The sequence below is a fragment of the Myxocyprinus asiaticus genome, chromosome 19 (assembly GCF_019703515.2).
Source record: "Myxocyprinus asiaticus isolate MX2 ecotype Aquarium Trade chromosome 19, UBuf_Myxa_2, whole genome shotgun sequence".
NCBI lineage: Eukaryota > Metazoa > Chordata > Actinopteri > Cypriniformes > Catostomidae > Myxocyprinus > Myxocyprinus asiaticus.
Window position 1 is genome coordinate 34,020,856 of NC_059362.1, and position 18,031 is coordinate 34,038,886.

The window sequence follows — 18,031 nt, forward strand, 5'->3', positions numbered from 1 at the left end:
GAAAATGTCACAGTCACTCCATTCTCCAATTCAGTAATCTTCAGATATAATCATGCGTTTAACTGCAATATATTTTATTATATTTATAAATATATTAATTTTGTTTCAATATGCTATCATATCAATATTTAGGCACCCTTACCCTACACCTAACCACTTTTCAAGAATATAAAACATGTATCAAGCAGATAAATTTACAGTCACAATACTTTGAGTTGCATTACACTATTATATGCGTGTAGATATTTTTGAGCACATTGCCTCACCCCTATGCCTAAACCTAAGCAATTTTCAACAATATAAAATATGGTACAAGCAGATAAAAGTACAGTACAATAATTTACTTAATGAACACAGTGAAACTTAAAGGGTTAGTTCACCCAAAAATAAAAATTCTCTCATCATTTATTCACCCTCATTCCATCCCAGATGTGTATGACTTTCTTTCTTCTGCAGAACACAAACAAAGATTTTTAGAAGAATATCTGTGCTCTGTAGGTCCATACAATGCAAGTGAATGGTGATCATGTCATGATCCTGCTAATTTGGTCTTGTTTTATTTTTGTTGTGGCAGGATTGTGACAGTCTCCTCCACCCATTTGTCAGGTGCTTGTGTTTTCCTCTCTACCTTGTGTTTCTCACAGGTGTCGTTCAGCAGTGCAATCAGTGTTGTCATGTCAGCGCTGATTCTGCCTGCTCCTTAGTATTAGTAAGCACCTGTCTTCAATGCTCTTTTTTCTATTTAGTTTCTCCTTTGTCTCATCTGCCCTGCCAGATCGTTGTGTTTTGTTTGTTTCCCTGTCTAGTTAGTCTGTTCCAGTGAGTTCCAGTTTATATTTGGTTTGCTATTGTTTTATTTTTGTCTAGCTTTTTGTTCTGTTCTCCCTTGTGAGGGTTTTCTGTTTGTATTTTGTTTTACTTTGTTTAATAAAACATCAATTCACCTCCTGCATTTGGGTCCTTCCTCCAAAACCATGACAGAACGATCTGGCCAACCTTGGACCCAGCAGAGATGAATTTTTGTTTTTCCCCCAAGTCCAGATTTCTTGCATGTCAGAGAGCACCGTGGGTCAAGAAGCTCTACGGGCTATGGCAGGAGGATAAGTCTGTGTGGGGGTGTGCTTTTGGCATTGTCCTCGGGTCTGGGATACAATCAGGCCTTGCTGATTGAGCATTTTAGGGAAGGTCTTAATGAGCCCACTAGGTCCTGTGTCCCCAATGAGGGTGAGGATCTTCTCGAGACTATCAGGCTGTGAGATGGGAGGCGGTCGTTACAGCCTGTGTCTCGGGAGATTTCCAATCTTCATCCCAGTCCGAGGACGACATCATTCCACCACCGGAGGTAGACATCTCATCCATTTCCTCCAAGTCCCAGAGGAGGAGAAAGATGCTTGGCCCATCAGCTGAGCCTGCTGTCATTGATCGCCAGGAAACGGCGGCCATTCCTGCCAAATCAAGTCGCCAAATCAAGCCGCCAAGTCAAGCCGCCTATTCAGTTCAGTGGGGGGGGGTACTGTCATGATACTGTCATGATACTGTCACAACTTGACAACAGTCTCCTCTGTGATCATGATTTCAAGCTCGATTACACTTCCTTTAGCGCCATCTAGCGCTCTGCACGTGCCTGAAGCACTAGGAAGTGTAATCGAGCTTGAGATAATGATTGTGCCTTGAGAATGCAATGTCAAGATGTACACAGGGCCGTGTCCAGGATTTTTTGCAAGGGGTTGCAAAGGGGTGGCAAGAGTAAAGGGGTAGAATCCAGTAAGTTTGTCTGGGGGGTGGGGGGGGGGGGGTTGTGCGGTGTTGTCTTGCGGGGGGACTGTGTTTACTGAGGTGGAATGCCACTGTGTCCTACCAGACACAGGCGGAACATTGTTGTGGACCATGCGTGAGACAGACGGGTAAAGCCGTTATGTATCATCTCCAGGATGCGAGCGAGGTCTGAGTTGGGGTGGCAAGTGGGGTGGCAAAGCTCATTTTTAGGGTGGCAGCTGCCACTCCATGCCACCCTTCTGGCCCCGCCCCTGGATGTACAGTGAAAAATTAGTTATATTTTGGTCTGTTCTCACCCAAAACCAACACGACGTTGTATGGATTATGTTTATGATGACTGTATCTCCTTTTTGGAGCTTCAAAGGCTATTCACTTGCATTGTATGGACCTACAACAGAGCTGAGATATTCTTCTTAAAATCTTTGTTTGTGTTCTGCTGAAGAAAGAAAGTCATACACATCTTAGATGGCATGAGGGTGTGCCAAAAATTTCCTCTCTGTGAAGTCTGGCAGTCACATCTCATTCAAAAGATACAGTACATCAAAACTAGATATGTGAACGCTAATGGCATTTGACATCATTGACGCAAAGCTGTCCTAATGCTGCTTGAGGCAGCAATATTTGAATGTTTAAATGAATACTCTGTTACAGTGTATTGGAACGATTAAGACTTGATTATTTCATCAGCAATATTAAAGGTTTGAATATGAATACAATGGAAGTGGGTTTTTTTTTTATTTATTTTTTTTACTTAAATTGTTTATAAATAGTTATAAATAGTTTATGTTTACACTACTACATATCTTTTTTTCTATGAAAAAATTATGCCTTTCTCAACTATTTACCACCATTTATTGTGAACAGAGCATTTTTGTGGAACCATCTTTATTGTCTCTTGATTCTTACATAAACTCAAAAACTCCACACCCTTGTTTCATCTTGAAATTATTTTTTCCTTGTGTCTAAGGTTCTGCCAGATGTGCTCTGGAAGGATATACATGGAGACTTGCAGTGAAGTCCTGGATCAGAGCCTGGACATGTCCCAGAGCAAAGCTCCTAATTCAAGTAGGTTTGGCACATATAGAGGCCATAGGTGGAGTCAGCTTCAGGTATGTCACAATTTAAGAGAAGTGCCAAAATGTTCTTGTTCTGGTGACCTATAACAATGTGATTGAACTTACTTCATAGGACAGGAGTTAATTGTGCCAATTAATACCACATCTTGCCCAGCGTAGAGAATATAAGGGTGTATGAGAAAAGAATGAGACACAAGAGAGAATGGAGGAATTCTAGATTTGTCGGAAATAGTTCATCATTATCTTTCAAATGACTTTCTTTTTGGATTGGAGCACAATTGGAACACCAGCAGCCATATCACCCTGTACCTCAAGACTGGTTCTCCACTGAAGCCAAGCAGGGTTGAGCCTGGTCAGTACCTGGATGGGAGACCTCCTGGGGAAAACTAAGGTTTCTGCTGGAAGAGGTATTAGGGAGGCCACCAGGGGGTGCTCAACCTGCGCTCTGTGTGGGTCCTTATGCCCCAGTATAGTGACGGGGACACTATACTGTAAAAAGGCACCATCCTTCAGATGAGATGTTAAACCAAGGTCCTGACTCTCTGTGGTCATTAAAAATCCTATAGCACTTCTCATAAAGAGTAGGGGTGTAACCCTGGTGTCCTGGCTAAATTCCCCCCATTGGCCCTTCTCAATCATGGCTTCCTAATAATCCCCATCCACTAATTGGCTCTATAAATCTACTCTCTCCTCTCCACCAATAACTGGTGTGTGGTGAGCGTACTGGTGCACTATGGCTGCTGTCGCATCATCCAGGTGGATGCTACACACTGGTGGTGGTTGAGGAGAGTCCCCTGTTCAATGTGTAAAAGCACTTTGAGTGTAGTGTCAGAAAAGTGCTATATAAATGTAACATTTGTTCAAAAGGAGATGTTAGGCAGAATACCTAGGGAGTGACAGCCTCAGTAACCATTCCCATGCCATTTTTCTTACAATAAATTAAAAGGTGATTGAGGCTGTCAGTCCCTACATTCTATCTAATAAATCCTTTTGTGTTCATACGTGTGTTAGAATGATGACAGAATTTTCATTTCCAGGTGAACTATCCCTTTAAAAGAGAAAAGAATGGACAAGTTTTATGATAAACATTCAGTGAAAGAGACAGCAAATGATCACAGGATAATTTCTATCTTTTCTAATCAGTGCATGACATCACACAGATCTGTCTCTGGTACGCCAAACTTTTTGCAGATGGCCATGACTGGAAACTGAAACTCAGTCTTGCAGCATAAACAGACTGAAATATGGGGAAGTCAAAACATGTGGGGTTTTGAAGCCATTACATCTTCCTGAAGTTGAACCTTTGCATGGGGGGACAGCTATGACCCCTAATCATCCCCTTTGACCTCAACCCTATATCTTCCGTAAGGTCAGCCATGAATTGGCTGTTTGTCTTTTTGACCCATTCCCTTGACTTGTTGAGGGAAGTGTGTTTTTATTGATGGCTAAAAGTCACAGGGAGGGCAAGAGGTGCACTTGCTGTGCCTGGACTGATTCCACTTAATTAGCCATAAGTTATACACAGTTCTAATGAGGTAGTCTACTCTTCACTATCTATGTAATTTATCTAGAAACCTGTCCAAGACACCTTAGCAATAGAGCAAAACTTCTTCTTTCCCTTACATGGTCTAAAATGTCATGATTGATCTTACGTGGGAATTTATCTGGCTCACATAATAAATATTTCTTCAAATTGGACTGTGCAGCTGTAGTTTTGTTAAATATATTGCTCTCTTGAGAAAGCATTCTTGTGATATAACACATAATGCATCATTCATCTTTGATGTTTTTTTTTTTTCTGTGACCAAATCATTCCATATAATTAATATACTGTACACCTATATAATGTTTGTGTGTCTAAATTTAGACGGCCAAGCTGAGGTTGTTACCAAAGTGTTGGGTGATATATATGCTGCATAAGTTACTCCATTTAAAACATGCATGGGTAATATTACTCCTACCCCGCTTATTACACGTTATTGCAGTCACTGTTTGCAATGAATGTGGTTTTATTAATGGAGAGGACTTCATAGTATCTAATAAAACAGTATTTATTCTGAATTACTCATTACTCTCTCAGCCTGGTAGACTATCCTGCCGGCCAGCATTCAAATGTTGGAGTGATTTTACTCCACAGCTTAATATAAACATATTTAAACATTAACTCAAAACAAAAGTGCGAGATTTATTCTGCCTATAGGGTGTATATGAGACCTAATCTAACAATGCCACCACGTCTTTCAAGTTTGAACTTATGAACTGTAAATATAGGTTTCTTGTTCTTTAGGCGATGGTGGTTCTTTACCTCCTCAGTGGCCTCGCTTTTGTGTCCATAAAGGTCTTCTTTGTAATTGGGCATGTGGACAGCCCTGGGACAAAGACTCCTCCACCTTAACTGATCATAAGCTCACAGAGACGGACTCTTCACTCTTGCCCTGCCATATGGAGTCCATGCATCAGTCTGTCTCCCCACCAGTCATTATCTTCTCCTGATGTGTTTCTCCTTTAAAGAGTATAAACAATTCCAGATGGATAAAAATTGGGAGTTTGCCTTAAAAAAAAGCTGCTGTGAAGCAGCAGTGATTGTTTGGCTGCCCTATGCATCCTTTGTAGGGCAATTCACGTATATGATTTTTTTTTTTTTTTTAAACAATTATTTATTTATTTTTTAACAAAAGTTAATTAAACACAGTTGAGGGATGGTTGGGGGCCAGAGGAATAATTGGCCTCTCCGTTCTTAAACATGGACCCAGATCCATTATAATAATTTGTGTTTGTGCATAAATAGTGGGCATAAGTTGGATTCCCTATTAAAAGATGATTTACAAATTATGTGTGTGTATTTTTAAAAGAAAAGAAAGAGCAGGAAAAAGAGAAAGTGAGATGAGAGATAACTAAGGTGGCTGTCCATTCTTTAAGTTTTTCTAGTCTTTATTTAAAGGAATAGTTCACCCAAAAACGATAATTCTCTCTTCTTTTGCTCACCTTTTTTCATCTTAAACTCGTATGACTTTCTTCCGCGGAACACAAACAAGGATATTTTAATGGAGATATAATGTCTGTTCTTCCATACAATGCAATTGAAAATTTACAAGCTCCAAAAAGAACATAAAGGCAGCATAAAGGTAATCCAGTAGTTTAATCCATATCTTCTGAAGCAATCCAATGATTTCCATTTTGGGTGAGAACAGACCAAAATGTAACTCCTTTTTCACGATAAATCTTGACATCAGCAGTCTCCTTGGGGATCATGATTTCAAGCTTGATTACACATCCTAGCGCCATCTAGTGTTCTGCAAATGCATCAAGCACTAAAGAAGTGTAATCGAGCTTGAAATCATGATTGTGCCTATAGACTGTGATGGCAAAAAGTAGAGTGAAAAAGGAGTTACATTTTGTTCTGTTTTCACCCAAAACCAACTGGATCGCTTCAGAAGACATTAAACCACTGAAGTCTTGTGGATTGCCTTTATGTCCTTTTTGGAGCTTGAGAACTTGGTCACCATTCACTTGCATTGTCTGGAAAAACAGACATCATATCTCCATTAAAATACCTTCGTTGGTGTTCTACAGAAAAAAGAAAAAACATTCATACAGGTTTGAGATGACATAAGGGTGAATAAATTATGAGAAAATTATCGTTTTTGGGTGAACTATTCCTTTAAGATTTTCTGTCTGGATGTAGTGTTGTGTCATGGCAACACTCCAATTTGAGGGCAATGGGCCAACACATCAAATGGGCTCTGTCAATGATGGCTGCCAATTTATTTGAATCAATATTTGATATTTATGAAGAGTCATAAATCAAACATTTAGGATTTATGGGAAGCATTTAGACTGTGAGCAGTGTTTGAATTGGTATTTGAAACAAGGGCTTCAAAAGAGTGCATTTCCATAAGTTTAGCCATTCCACATTAAATCAGACAGAAATGTACAGCATCATGTATGGCACTTGGTTTATTTAAATGATAAAAATAAAATATATATATAAAAAATAAAATTAAAAAAGTATTTTGAAGCAATAAATGACTTGATATTATTGCTCCACCAATGAAAATATCTCCAAAAGATGCCAAAGCAGGGTCAACCATTGAAAGTCGGCAAGCAACGCACAGTCTGACAACCTGTCTGAAATGCTGCAAACACAGACAGAAAAGTTATATAAACAGTGAAGTGCTAAAATACTGATAAATATCAGCACTTTAAGAATGCTGCTTAGAGGATCAGAGGATCAGAACTAACCACTGTATAAAATTCTATATATACATTTATTAATGCTTCATTGTTTTGAATCATTGGTTAATTGCAGTCTTGAACCCTCAGCCGCATTTGAATTATGTTTTGTACTTTACATTGTTGGACCACGAAGTACATCTTGGTATTTCTACTTTCGGAACAGGCAGCTCAACACACTTGTGCTACCAAACCACCCACCACAAATGGAGGTGTCCCATGGATTGTAATGATAATAATAGGAAATTTGTTTTGCAGCTAGAAAAGTGGACTTATACACACAGGAGTTAACTCATTCAAGACTCATTTGGCAAAACATGGCAGATCACACAGATAAGCAGCTGATCCAAAGAAATGACAGGGCCTCCCATAAGCCCACATAAGAGTTTTGGGTGTTTCTGGCAATAAAGCGAAAGTGTAACTCGATCCACAACTGTTTGACATCTCCTATTCTGTGGATTTCATGCTTTTTTATCACCAAGCATGCTCTTTCATTAACCTCTGACCTCTCTGGCCACTAGGAGTGCAGGAAGTCTTAGTGAATGTGAAAAGGGTAATTGGAGCAAGAAGAGGAGGATAAACAAAATTAGCCATTGACTCCAACAGTCTGATGTAGATTTCCTGGAGGACTGCTATAAAGCAAACACTCATATTTATTCAAAACAATATAGCTTAACTGATTTAAGCAATTGGCCTTTGTTTATAAGGATGAATCCTTAAATATCCCTGTACTATAGCCTACTACACATTTAGTAAGTAAAGGTTTATTTATATAGCACCAAACAGTGTTTACAAAGTGCTTTACAGAAGACAAAAGTACATAAAGATTCACATAGGCCTACATGCAGCATGTGGAAACTATATTTAACAAACTATTTCACAGTTTACTATGAACCTATCTTAATTAGCATTTTTATGGTAATTTAGCTCAAGAAGGGAACTTGATTGTAAGATGTGCCCAAAGACATTTTAAAGGTAAGCCACCTAAAATGATTGCCTGTCGTTTTAGAAAAGGTACTTCGTTTTATCCTTCATCTTTTATGGCTATTTTATCAAAGAAAAAAGTTTCAGTTTTATACGTATGGTTATAACAGGATAAAGTTGTAAACATAAATAACATATGTCATAAGTGGTTATTTTTTGAATGTTTCCAGAAAAAATACAAACAGGCAAAATCCGAGGACGCAGGCGAAGGGAGCCTTCAAGGGTCTTAGACGTGGCAGTCTAAAGACAAACATGGCGGCTACATGGAAAAGTTCCCCGTATCACACCATGTATATGTTGTAAAATAGCATTTAAGGCCATTAATATGTGCATTTAATAAAACCGAGTTGGAATTGAGTTGTAAGATACTTTATAGTGTACAGAAAATGGCCGCATGGGCTGGATTTTCAGAGGAAGAGCTGCGAAGAATGCAGCAGAACGGCGATAGCAGTAAGTACAGTAGTGATTAGAAAGTTCTTCTTTCTTGTTATTGACCTATATCTGTAACTAAATAAGACGCATAATTCCGATTGTCATTTTGTAAAATCATTTTTTAATACGAAAATACTGTTTTTGTCTCTAAATCTAGTGAGTTGCCTGCATCGAATATCTTGCGGTTCATTTCTTCAGGAGTTAAAGTTTTTAAACGATTAATAACTAGTTTGTTGGGTGATAAATATTTAGTCCTAATAGAAGTCTGCTCTGTTCTTTTTTCAGCGAATCAGACTGTGCCTGTCACTTTGGGTCGTGGACGGAGACCCGCTCCAACTAACCGGAGCAGGCAGCAGCTACAGCGGGAGAGGGCTCTACAGCTGCCAGCCAAGCAGAAGGATGGCAGTGGCTCTCTGCTCCCTGAGCAACAGCTTGCCAAAACCGCAGACCCACCTTCTGTCAGTCACCCTGCTCCTCTCAAATCACAGGAGGAACCTAAGCTTTTGGAGTCCGAACTGGTTAAGCAGGAAACAGAACCAGTTAAGCACGATCCAGAACCATCTGCAGAGGCAATGGCAACAGTGATCGTTAAGGAGCTGGACAAACAGGAAGTGGAATTGTTAGTAAGTCTATTTATTTAGCAAAGATTGGGCCAGATATCCATGCGCTGACGTCAAGATAATGAGAATCATGCATGTTACAGTTAATTACAGATTTGCTAAAAGTTTTAAAGGAATATTCCGGATTTGATACAAGTTAAACTCAGTCGACAGCCTTTGTGGCATAATTTTGATTTCCACAAAAAATAATTTCAGTTTGTCCCTCCTTTTCTTTAAAAAGGTTGCAGTGAGGCACTTTCAATGGGAGCGAATGGGGCCAATTTTTGGAGGGTTTAAAAGGCAGAAATGTGAAGCTTATAATTTTTTTAAAGCACTTACAGTAATTCTGCTGTTGAAGCTTGCATATTATTCGAGTTGTAAAGTTGTTAAAATCGTAATTTGTACAGTCTTTTTAGGGTTATAGGGTTTGTTGACATTACATTCTCATGGCAACGAAGTTGTCAAATTGGCTATAACTTTACACAAATCTTGTGGCTATACTTTTGCAATAGTGAGCATTTTAACATTTACAAATTGCCCCCCATTCACTTCCATTGTAAGTGCCTTACTGGAACCCAGATTTTATTTTTTATTAATTTCTTTATGAAAAAGAGGGAATTTTTTTTTGTTTTTGTTTTTTTTGTGGTAATCAGTATTTTGCCACAAATGCTGTTGATTGAGCTTAACTTGTATTAAACCCGGAATATTCCTTTAAAGATAAAACCATTTAAAGATGTTTGATGATATTGTGTTGTAATGTTTGTTCAATAAAAGACTCCACCAAACTGTTTTTAAAACAGGCGAGAGAGGAACCGTCTCCAGCAGCTGCAGTGGGAACAACGTATAATGGAAGAGAAGAATAAAAAGAGAAAAGCTCTCCTTGCAAAGACCATTGCTGAGAAGTAGGAGCAAATTTTGTCTTAACATTATAGCAAAATTAATATGTCTGGAGAATGAGAAATTTTTCCAGTCCTTGAGAATTAGTTTGCTTGTATGAATATCCAAAGCTGTTTTTAGATATAACCTCCTGTTTCCTAGGTCCAAACAGACTCAGGCCGAAGCTGTGAAACTGAAGAAAATCCAGAGAGAACTTCAAGCACTAGACGATTCTGTATCCAGTGACATTGGGATTCTCAGAAAACTGATAGAAGAAGCCAGCATGGACTATTCCTTAGCATGGTAATGATTAAACTGTTACATTTATTAGTGAATTAAAGGGATTGTTTACTCAAAAATGAAAATGCTCTCATAATTTACTCACCATCATGCCATTTCAGATGTGTATGACTTTCTTTCTACTGCAAAACTCAAATGAAGTTTTTAGAAGAATATCTCAGCTCTGTAGGTCCATACAATGCAAGTGTATGGGTACCAAAATTTTGAAGCTCCAATAGGACATAAATGCAGCATAAAAGTAATCCATAAGACTCCGGTGGTTGAATCAATATCTTCAGAAGCAATTTGATAGGTGTGGGTGAGAAACAGATCAATATTAAAGTACTTTTTTACTATAAATCTCCACTTTCATATTCTTCTTCTTTTGTTTTTGGCCATTCCCATTCATCGTGCATTTCGCCACCTACTGGGCAGGGAGGAGAATTTATAGTAAAAAAGGACTTAAATATTGATCTGTTTCTTAACCACACCTATCATATCGTTTATGAAGATATAGATTTAACCACTGGAGTCATATTGATTATTTTTATGCTGTCTTTAGCGTCAAAATTTTTGCCACCATTCACTTGCATTGTATGGACCTACAGAGCTGAGATATTCTTCTAAAAATCTTTGTGTTTAGCAGAAGAAAAAAAAAGTCCTAGTATAATAGCGCAGTACAGTAATTGCAGGGTATGACTAGTAGCCATTAACATCCACTCTAAAAATGGTGATAAAGAATGGTTTATGAACTGCAAAGTCTGTTTGCTCAGGGGTAAAAACACTGCCCCCTGTATCCTCCCCATATTAACTGTGCTATTTAAAAAAAAAAAAAAAAAAAAAAAAATTATAAATTAAATTAGCAAAACATTCACATCTTTTTGGTTAACCATATGACTCTTTGTGATCTTGTGCATTGTATAGAGTTGAACACTTATTAAATTAAATATAAGACTGTCAAAATTGTTGGATAACTAATTTAGTATCAAAAACCCTTCCACCTGTATCATTATAAACAGAATTGCTTGTTGTAATGATAAACTAACTACATTAAATAGATTAACATGATCATGGGAGTCATTTACAGGCTGTTTATTTTATACACAACCTTAAGTCATCTATACAGAAACTGCAGGGGGGAAAAAGAAGAAAAAACTGTCAGCTTACTGTCCACCATATAGTCAGACACTGTTTATTATTATTTTTATTTATAAAAAAAAATTCTCCCCTTTTCTCCCCAATTTCTAATGCCCAATTCCCAATGCGCTCTAAGTCCTCGTAGCGTGGCGTAGTGGCTCGCCTCAATCCGAGTGGCGGAGGATGAATCTCAGTTGCCTCCGCGTCTGAGACCATCAATCTGTGCATCTTATCATGTGGCTTGTTGAGCGCGTTACCGCGGAGACATAGCGCGCATGGAGGCTTCACGCTATTCTCCGTGGCATCCACGCGCAACTCGCCACGCGCCCAACTGAGTGCGAGAACCACATTATAGCGACCACGAGGAGGTTACCCCATGTGACTCTACCCACCCTAGCAACTGGGCCAATTTGGTTGCTTAGGAGACCTGGCTGGAGTCACTCAGCACGCCCTGGATTCGAACTCACGACTCCAGGGGTAGTAGTCAGCGTCTTTACTCGCTGAGCTACCCAGGCCCCAGACACTGTTTATTATTAATAAAAATTCAGGTTGAATGTGTACTTCCTATGTTATCAGACAGAAGAAATTGTAGCTCTTCCTGTGTGTACACATCAAGCATAGAATATACATTTATGTGCCAATAACATTTATATCCCCTGCCGATCACTTATTGTTGACAGGAAGCGCTTTGAAAAGGCAGAGGCTGAGTATGTTGCTGCTAAGCTGGACTTGCATAGGAAAACGGAGGTGAAAGAGCAGCTCACAGAGCACCTGTGTGCAATCATCCAGCAAAATGAGCTACGCAAGGCCCGCAAACTGGAAGAGTTGATGCTTCAGCTTGAGCTTAATGCTGAGGAAGTCCCCATGTCAGAGGATGCAGAACAAGAGGACAAGCAGAGGGAGGACAACCCTCAGTTTGTTACTGAAAATGGTCCTGCAGCAGGCATTGAGGGGTCTACAGAGTTGGATTGCTCAAATATGAGCAAAGACAGTTCCATTACAGAACCACAGATCAGCCAAGACAATCAGGAGAGAAGAGTAACAGATGTTTCTGCAGATGTTATCAGCTAGCTCCCAATTGTCATTATAAAAATGGCTTCATGATGGTTTACATATTTGCAGTACTAGCTTTAGAAATGTCTTCATTGTGAAAATGTTGATGTTATCCAAAAGTCCTGCATTTGCAATTTAAATGTTCTAACGTGATTTGAGAGGACATAGGACAGTGTGTCAGTCTGGGTGTCAATAATAAATCCGAAATGCTATGAGGGTAATTTCTTTACTACCAACACTAAAATGCCCCAACATTATGGGCCTAAGATGTTGATTATGAACTGCTAAATATAGAAAAACAAAGCTACTGAAGATACTGTTTCTTGTAATGTAAGGTACTACATTACCCTAAAAGTAGGTTGTTAAAACAATGCTGCATCACTCTGTATTATTTAATTGTTGTTCGTTTGGTTTGCAGTCATTGTGTAATTTGATCTCTTGTCTTCCATGAAGAAAATTGGCTGAAAATCTCCATTTGAAAACATCTATTGTTAAAACACTATTAATACCACACTGTTAACTTTTATTGACCGTTCCATAACAGTGACAACTGTGACTGATTTTATGAATCAAAATGGAATATTGGCAAATGGTCTGGTGGCTTTTTAAAGTTGTAATTTATATCACATGATGTTGCACAAGAATAATGAAATCTTTTATCTGTACATGGCAGTCCATAGTAAAAAATAACTTGATGCAAATGTTAACAAATCGATAGCAGCAGTTTTACCATACAAAGTAGGCAATTCGTTCAATGGAGATGAGAACAGTTGTTTGTGTACTGGGGGAAACACTGCTGTGGGAGGGATTAACGTGCATATGCACTACCATTGTTCAAATGTTTTTTGTTTTGTTTTTTTTTCTAAAGTATATATAGATTGTTTATGCATACAATTTATACTTTTTAATAAACTCATGATTTCTTTTCACCAGCTTTAAGAACAAGATTACAGAATGGTAAGGTTATTTTAACTTTTAATTTTCTTTTAGTAGGCTATTTAATAATTTAATATATGAGGGTTTTTTATATCTTAGTTTTTTTTTTTTTCATTCTTTTGCTTAAAATTGTACATTATAATGGTTATAAAGGATGATTTAAATTCAATATTTTGTAGGGGAATAAAGTATTTTAATGTTTTGAACAAAATACAGTTTCTTTATTGCATACCTCATAGCATTTACGTTTGAAATACATCACATTACATTTTGCTTGCCTTTTAAACATATTCAAATGTATCCTTTAATGGTCAGGAATTTGAGAATGACCTGGTCCATTTAATTACAGCGGTTCATTTTGTAAATCCCCTCTGTAGATGACCCTCGACTACTTTTAAGAGTCTTGTAACTGCTCCTTATACCCACTTCAAGCTCTTACAGTGATTCAGTAACGTCTGAACATCTCTGGAGGAGTGCAGACTCAGCTTTGGAAAAATCACATGTCGTTTATTTATGGCTCTTCTGCCAAACCTGCTCCATTTAAAGTCTTAAACAAATTTAACTGTGCAAACTAACTACCTAATATTATCCGTTCAAATGAGTAACCGCTAATTAGATTTGATTAGTTTTCACAATCCTAAATTGAAATAATTAATAGGCCGATTTACAGTGGCAAAGCACCACAATAGAAAAACATACAATTAATACAGTAAACGAAGAATAAAGATTCTATTCGATTGTATTCTGTTCTAATTAGTTTAATTGTATCAATACCAATACTGACAAATTCTGGATATAAATACAAGCCTGGAAATTTCGTGTGATTCCCAGTTTATGAGAGCGCTTTTCTCTGATTTATGTGCCCTCGGTCCTCCGTGACAGGCTGAAAGGGCTCCGTAACCCGAGAAACTCGAGAGGAAAATGCACAGGAGATCAACTTTTACAGAAAACCTCTGCCTTCTGGCAAGTCACTATTCAGTTTTGATCTTGTCGATTAGGCTACCCTCTAACCCTCATATATATATGGATGCAACAGCGAAAAGAAAGCTATTTACTTTAGGAAGAGAGGTTTTAATGGCTTAAGCTTTATCCCAATTTATTCTTAACACTGGAAACACATACCCATTTTTTACTGTCCAAGTTTTTATGACGAGTGATAAATCTAAGTTAAATCATCGTCCGTTTGCATGACAGTTAATCATGCAATAAAATATATTTCTTCAAAACATGTAATTTTAAAGAATTGACCATTGCATTTAGGCCTATTCAAAGAAAAGTACATCTATAATTAAGCAATAGGCTATTTAGAGTTGTTTATGCGGATGAGAAAAGAGAGTAGCTTGAATCACTCAAAAAGGACAAAAAAATAAAATTAATTTAAGCTAAATTAGTAGAACACACCATAATGGAGTCTGTCCCTTGAATCGCAACTATAATTGCGAGGCTACAACTAACTACTTAGAACATAAATTCCGTGCTCACATCATAATGCTATAAGGAATAGACTATTTTATTTACATGTATTTAAATTTTATTTTGATTAATTAATAATATGACAGATTTAACATACTGTAGAACATTTTATATGCTATTAAATTATTTGTACACGATTGATTTACAAAACTGTGTGTTACAAATTTCTTAAACTGTGCTACATCCCCCTTGTTAGGAAGGCGTTTTAAGTGTTAAACACTATAAAGTGCGTTAGTGCTGTCCATTGACCTCTGGTGCTGATTACATACCTCGAGCTCTGTCCGCTTTAATTTCCCTTAATTACAGTTAAAGCGCCTCCTACTATGCTAGCTCACCTGCAGACCTGTGCACGCGCTTCTTGATTAAAGCATCCAAAACTCGTTCAAATATGTCAAAATGTTTTGTGTCATCGGCTTATAGTAGACGGACTCCTGATGTCCGTTGATTGGTAAAGCACATATTTTAAGACACATTGTCTGAACAAATAGGCTATACTTTCGAGTCATGTTACAGAAGGTAGATCATTTTTAATAACAAGTGACACCATAATTTGAGCCTAAAAAAAGTCACGTCTATATAGAGACAAAGCCTCAGTTCGTTGTTTCATTGCATTGTTTTGCGATGGTGATACTGACAGGCTAAAATCAGCCGTAAACAAGCCATATTGAAATATATTTGGGAATAATGATTCATCACTTGATGCTGTTGCTAATCTTTTAACTTTAGGTGTGGCTAAAGATAAAAAAAAATAAAATAAAAAAAATCCTGACAAATCGTTTAGTGAAAACTTAACTAGAAAACTTACACGAATGTCTCTTTTTTTAATAACTACTGTAAATTGACTATTAAACAATCGAAATATCGCCTACGCACGCTTTTCATTGACGAGTTGTCAGTTTTTTTTTGTTTTTTTTTATTATTATTTATTTATTTTTTAATTATTATTCGATCCTTTAGATACAAAATATCGAGTCTAATGCCAATATGTCAATCCAAAGTAGAGAGAGTTATGTTCTCAATCATAAGTTATAACATTCTCTTTATAGCATAGAAACATATCTTTGCAGGCAAATAAATACATTTACATTAAAAAATATATATATATTAAAGATCAGTTATGTAATGTTCTTTGCATCTTTTGCTCCATATTGCTGCATATGGCATTGTGAAAAGTAGATTTACTCACTGCACAATTTAATAGCCTTTCGTTTCTTGAATGTCCATCTTGTAATTTCCATTTTAAATCAATGCAAACTGATTGATCCATGCACAATAGGTCATTCTCAGGTAGAGCTGTCCAAATCATGCATTTTGATCGCTAGAACTTTTTAAATGTAAGCCATCTGCCCAAAGCGATGAAGCAAAACCTTTTAAACTTTGGGTTTTGACAGGCCATAAACAATGTAGTGCATTTCAAGCTGGACCCCTGAGCTCAAACGATGATGGGCATGTGCCACACGGATTTGACTTTGAAAGAAAAAGGTTTTGCAGGTTTAAAAAGGACCAACTGTACAGACTGTCTCCTATTGCATGATCTCCGATTGAAGGCCTTTTTGAGAGAAGTCGCTTGTAGAGGAGTTGGCAGCTGAGGGAATGTGGAGGGGAAACTAATGATGAAAAAGGTCTACTACATCCCCACAGCGGCTTAATTAAATACATGGAAAGAACGAAGGCAGCACATCTGGTTTCAATCCGTTTTCCTTTGATGGCATCAAGTGCTCTTTTCCCAGATTTGAGGCTGGAAGCTACGGGATGTCTGTGGCAGTGAGGAACCTATAGACTCTTGCTTTTGAAACACAATGACATTTACCTTGTGAAAGCCCACACTTATAACCCACCAAGTGGTCTGACACTACTTTCTTCGAAGCTGAAGCTGTGGCCACTGCAGCCAGAACTTTATACTATTTTGATTGCTTGACAGATAATGTGAGAAGTTACTTGAGTCTGGCGCGCAAAACATGGAACGTCAGTGTGCTTCAGTTAAAGTTTTTGAACAATACACATTTGCCAATGAGTGTGCATTGTTATCATTATTCTTGAAGGAATATTCCGGGTTCAATACAAGTTAAGCTCAATCAACAGCATTTGTGGCATAATGCTGATTACCACAAAAAATATTTTCGGCGAGTACCTCCTTTTCTTAAAAAAGAAAAAGAAAAAAAAAATCTGTTATACAGACACTTAAAATGGACGTGAATGGGGCCAGTTTTTGAGAGCAGAAATGTGAAGCTCTTAATTTTTATAAAAGCACTTACATTAATTCTTCAGTTAAAACGTGTGTATTATTATGTTAACATATTGTTTACGTCTTGTGCCTGTTGGCTACGTTTGAAATCGGATTGGCCCCATTCACTTCAATTGTAAGTGCCTCACTCTAAGCTCGATTTTATTTTTATTTATTTTTTTTTTTAAGAAAAAATAAAATAAAATACAATCTGTCGATTGAGCTTAACGTCTATCGAACCCGAAATATTCCTTTAAAATTATTTTAGAAGAGTTATGCACTATTTATTTTAATGATATAAATGTTAATATCATTTCCATTTCTAATAAGCCTAAATTTGAGGACACTGGATGAAAGAATCCGTTCATCTAATTGTGAACGATCCACCCCAATATTTGACGACTCCTTCAAGGCCTGATGTGTGCCAACATTTTTTTAGCATTGATTCATGTCAGTTTTGTTGAGTGCAATCATAATCAGTGACATACAGCTCTGGAAAAATTAAGAGTCCGCTGCAAAATGATCAGTTTCTCTGGATTTACTATTTATAGGTATGCGTTTGAATAAAATGAACATTTTTGTTTTATTCTATAATGTACTGACAACATTTCTCCGTTATTCCAAATAAAAATATTGTCATTTAGAGCATTTATTTGCAGAAAATGACAACTGGTCAAAATAACAAAATAGATGCAGTGTTTTCAAACCTCGAATAATGCAAAGAAAACAAGTTCATATTCATTTTTAAACAACACAATACTAATGTTATAACTTAGGAAGAGTTCAAAAATCTGTATTTGGTGGAATGACCCTGATTTTCAATCACAGCTTTCATGCGTCTTGGCATACTCTCTTCCAGTCTTTCACATTACTGTTGGGTGACTTTATGCCACTCTTGGCGCAAAAATTCAAGCAGCTCGGCTTTGTTTAATGGCTGGTGGCCATCCATCTTC

The 18,031-nt window shown here is 37.4% G+C and overlaps 1 protein-coding gene across 1 annotated transcript; it reads left to right on the top strand.

The window, feature by feature from the left end:
• Nucleotides 1-8,311: 8,311 nt before the first annotated feature.
• On the top strand, nt 8,312-13,592 carry LOC127456727 (RAB6-interacting golgin-like). Its single transcript, XM_051725256.1, has 5 exons — nt 8,312-8,519; nt 8,787-9,120; nt 9,901-10,002; nt 10,139-10,279; nt 12,073-13,592. Exons 1-5 carry the CDS (start codon nt 8,456-8,458, stop codon nt 12,461-12,463), a joined length of 1,032 nt encoding a protein of 343 aa, XP_051581216.1. The 5' UTR covers nt 8,312-8,455; the 3' UTR covers nt 12,464-13,592.
• The last annotated feature ends 4,439 nt before the right edge of the window (nt 13,593-18,031 follow it).